The sequence below is a fragment of the Theobroma cacao genome, chromosome 1 (genome assembly GCF_053813885.1).
Source record: "Theobroma cacao isolate CCN51 chromosome 1, ASM5381388v1, whole genome shotgun sequence".
Lineage (NCBI taxonomy): Eukaryota > Viridiplantae > Streptophyta > Magnoliopsida > Malvales > Malvaceae > Theobroma > Theobroma cacao.
Window position 1 is genome coordinate 6,947,290 of NC_142639.1, and position 3,725 is coordinate 6,951,014.

Sequence of the window (3,725 nt, forward strand, 5' to 3'; positions counted from 1 at the left end):
AAAGTAAAAACTATAAAAGGTGAGTGAAACTGAAAAAATAAATGATGAACCTTTGTAGATTATCAAGGCAAATAATGTTGGGTGCCCCTAGACCTCCATTATACCAAGCTTTCGGTGCTATTGCAATCATGTCCTAGATTCAAGTGCACGCATTATACTTTTAGCTATAGCATAAGTGCCCTCATAAATTCCGTTTACTACAGAATAATAGCTGCAATAGTATTATTATTATTATTTCCGGCTCCATGCTCGGTAATAAATGAGTCAATAATTCCTAACTTATTGATCTCAATATGTATTAGTTATTGTATTTGAATATTTGGTTTAAATTATAATTACAATTCGAATTTTTTTACATAAAAGAATTATTTATAAGTGGATTATTATATTATATATTAAAGGAATAATTTTAAATTTTATAAATAGACTTAAAAGATTCTCATATGATCATTAAATAATTATTGTCTTAATATATAAATTTCCTTAATCATAACACAATGGATGTGATAACTAGATTTATAAATTTACTTATAAAGTTTAAAATTTTCGGTATTACGTATAAGAGAATTTTATTTAATTGGTTGTCACAAGAAAATTTCTTTAAGTAACTAGTTAGTTAATTTTATTTAAAGAAAAAATTATTATTTAATTATATTAATCTAATATTCTTTCTTTTTTAAACAATTATTAATGCAATATACTTATAAAATTATATTTTTCTTTTACAAAAACTTTAAGAAAATCAACATTTAATTCTCAAAAACATACCAAACAATTTTTTTTATAATAAATACAGTACTTAAATTTATTTGAACTAAAAATATAGTACTTAATCTTTCAATAATGAGTGTTTTTTTTTCAATTTATCAAACAATACCAAAGTTTGTAACATATGGTTCATGTTAAAAGATCTGCTGCCCAACGGCAAACAGTGCCCACTAAAAATTGCTTAAACATTAAGATATTGATCGTTGAACCAAATCATGTATAATTTCCGCAAAATAAAATACAAGAATTCAGTATCTTCAACTTTAACAATTTTCTTAATAAAACATTTTAGTCAAAATAAAAAGATAGAAAAAGACAAAAATCAAAAGGTAGAGCGAATATAGGTAGACCTTTTCGCGAATAAAATTAAAGAGTAAAAAAGAAACAAAATTTCCACAAATGTAAGTTATAAAAATATTAAATAAATAAAGAAAAAAGCATAAAAAATCTCCTTCCACAAAATCAGAGGTCCACGGGCCTCCTCAACGTACAAATGATGCAATCAAGACCGACCAACCGAACCCTCCGGTGGGGCCCTATCCTTTTCCCCCACGTTCCCCTCCTCATTCTACTCATTTATTTCTCGTTCATCTAATCTACACCGTCCATTTCACTCCGTGATCCGTAACATCATTTCTGACATTCATCGGACGGCTAAAGTTCTCTATCTTAAAATCTGAACAACACGGCGCGTAAAGATACCCTTGATTCCAAAACCTCACCCTTCTTTGACCAACGACTCAAAAAAAGCGAAAAAACAAAAAAGAAAGAGAAAAAGAATTATTTTTAAAAAAGAAATTTAAATAACCTTTTTTTTCTTTGAAAAACAAGGTTATTGCTGAGGTCACTTATCCTTTGACTATTTCTCTCTCCTCTTTAAACCCGCACCCCACTCTCCCTCGCCCACCTCCCACTTCTCTTTCTTTTTTCCTCTTTCACGTTCTCCGTGAATTTTTCGATTTTCTCTCACTTTCCTGCTGTCCAAACGAGGAAAAGAAAAAAAAAAAAAATGAGAAGAGACGACTTGTACATTACGGTTCCGAGTTTTTTTCGGTGTCCGATATCGCTGGACGTGATGAAATCCCCTGTGAGCTTGTGCACGGGCGTAACATACGACCGAGCCAGCATTCAACGGTGGCTAGACAGCGGTCACAACACGTGTCCGGCCACGATGCAGGTTCTCAAAAGCAAAGAATTCGTTCCGAACCGAAATTTACAACGACTCATTCAGATCTGGTCAGACTCAGTAGCTCGCTGTCAAGTCGAAGCCGACTCAGCGGCTACCTCAGTCGTCGTTCCTTCTCCAGATCAGGTCAAAGTCTTGGTCAAACAGCTCGACAACAATTGCTTTTCATCGTTAGCGAAGATCGTTTGTTTCGCGAAAGAATCGGAGGAGAACTGCGAATTCCTCGCGAGAATGGACGGGTTTTTGAACGCGGTGTTTGATTTCATGAGGAATGCGGATTCGGACATCAAATTAATTGAACAAGTTGTTAAGATTCTGGATTTGATGTCAAGTAAAATTTTGGATAAGAAGCCGTTGTTGGAATCGAATTGCTTGTCGACGATTCTTCTCGTTTTTCAAGGAGGGTGTTTAGATTCGCAAATCCAGTCGGTTCGATTGCTGGAGTCCATCGCCGTCGATGGTGAGTCCATGCTCAAAATAGCCGAAAAGGATGGATTAGTATCCGAATTAGTGAAATCAATAAGGAAAGAGAAAGACCCGAGATTGATCGAGGCGAGCTTATCTTGTTTGATCGCAATCACAATGCCAAAACGCATAAAAACCAGACTAATCCAATCCCGAACTATCCCAGAACTTAAGAACCTCGTATCCGAACCGAATACGACCGTTTCGATAATGGAGAAGTCGTTAAAACTTCTCGAAACGTTGTCGTCTTGCAAAGAAGGGAGGGCAGAGATATGGCATGATACAATATTATTACAAGCGATTATGCAGAAAGTGTTGAAAGTATCGAGCAAAGCGACGGAGCACGCGGTGACGATACTTTGGAGCGTTTGTTATTTGTTTAGAGACGAGAAAGCGCAAGAAGCGGTGGTTAGTAGCAACGGGATGACGAAGTTTTTGTTGCTGATGCAAAGCAATTGTTCTCCTGCGGTTAGGCAAATGTCGGCGGACTTGCTCAAGATTTTTCGGGTTAATTCCAAGTCTTGTTTATCAAGTTATGATACTAAGACTACCCATATTATGCCCTTTTGAGGAATTTTGCTTCTGCATTCTCTTTTCTCTTTTCTCTTTCCTTCTTAAACGGATGGGGAAAAGAAATTAAGGAGTAAAAAAGGAAAAAAGTTTGTAAATCAAAGGAAAATTTTGTTGGTGGAATACAAAAAAGAGAAATTCATTTGGTTTTAATTAGGGAGTTAATAGAATTCCTGTTTTCTTCGATTCTTTTTATTAATGTTTGATCATTGATGGGTATTTGAATGAATCAAAGGATATGCATTAAAGGAGCCAACTTGCTGTAACATGTTGATGTTTTGGGACTGGGAAAATTGTTGCCTGCTTGTTTGTTTGCTGAATTCCAGAAGGTACAGTTTTGATTTGATTTTCAACTGGGAAAGGACAAAGAGGAGGCTCATTCAATAACTCAATAAATAGATGTAATTGTGGCAGAGCAGCTCCAAGTTGTGGTACTGCCTACTCATAGTCAATGAAGGGTCTGAACCTGGCAGCACGACCCAATCATGGCCCTTGTTTTCGCTGCAGCACTAATTGTTTGTTTGTTGACAAAAAAGCAAGTCAAGGGAAACACCAGAAAATTTGCATTTGTTATGGATTTCCCCGTAATTTAAAGTCGAGAAATGCTAAATAGAACAATCCTTTGAAACTTTTTTGCCAATGGTAATCCTCTTTTTATCTATAAAAGAATTGTTGACCAGAAGATTTGATGTCTAATTGCTTTAATTATTTGTGGTGCTGATGTTCAATAATATAT

General features: G+C 35.0%; 1 protein-coding gene across 1 annotated transcript; it reads left to right on the forward strand.

Annotated features, from left to right (window-relative positions):
• The first annotated feature begins 1,623 nt into the window (after positions 1–1,623).
• PUB29 (plant U-box 29) lies at positions 1,624–3,142 on the forward strand. The gene has a single exon (XM_007048233.3). The coding sequence runs from the start codon at positions 1,778–1,780 to the stop codon at positions 2,987–2,989; it is 1,212 nt and encodes a 403-aa protein (XP_007048295.3). The 5' UTR covers positions 1,624–1,777; the 3' UTR covers positions 2,990–3,142.
• The last annotated feature ends 583 nt before the right edge of the window (positions 3,143–3,725 follow it).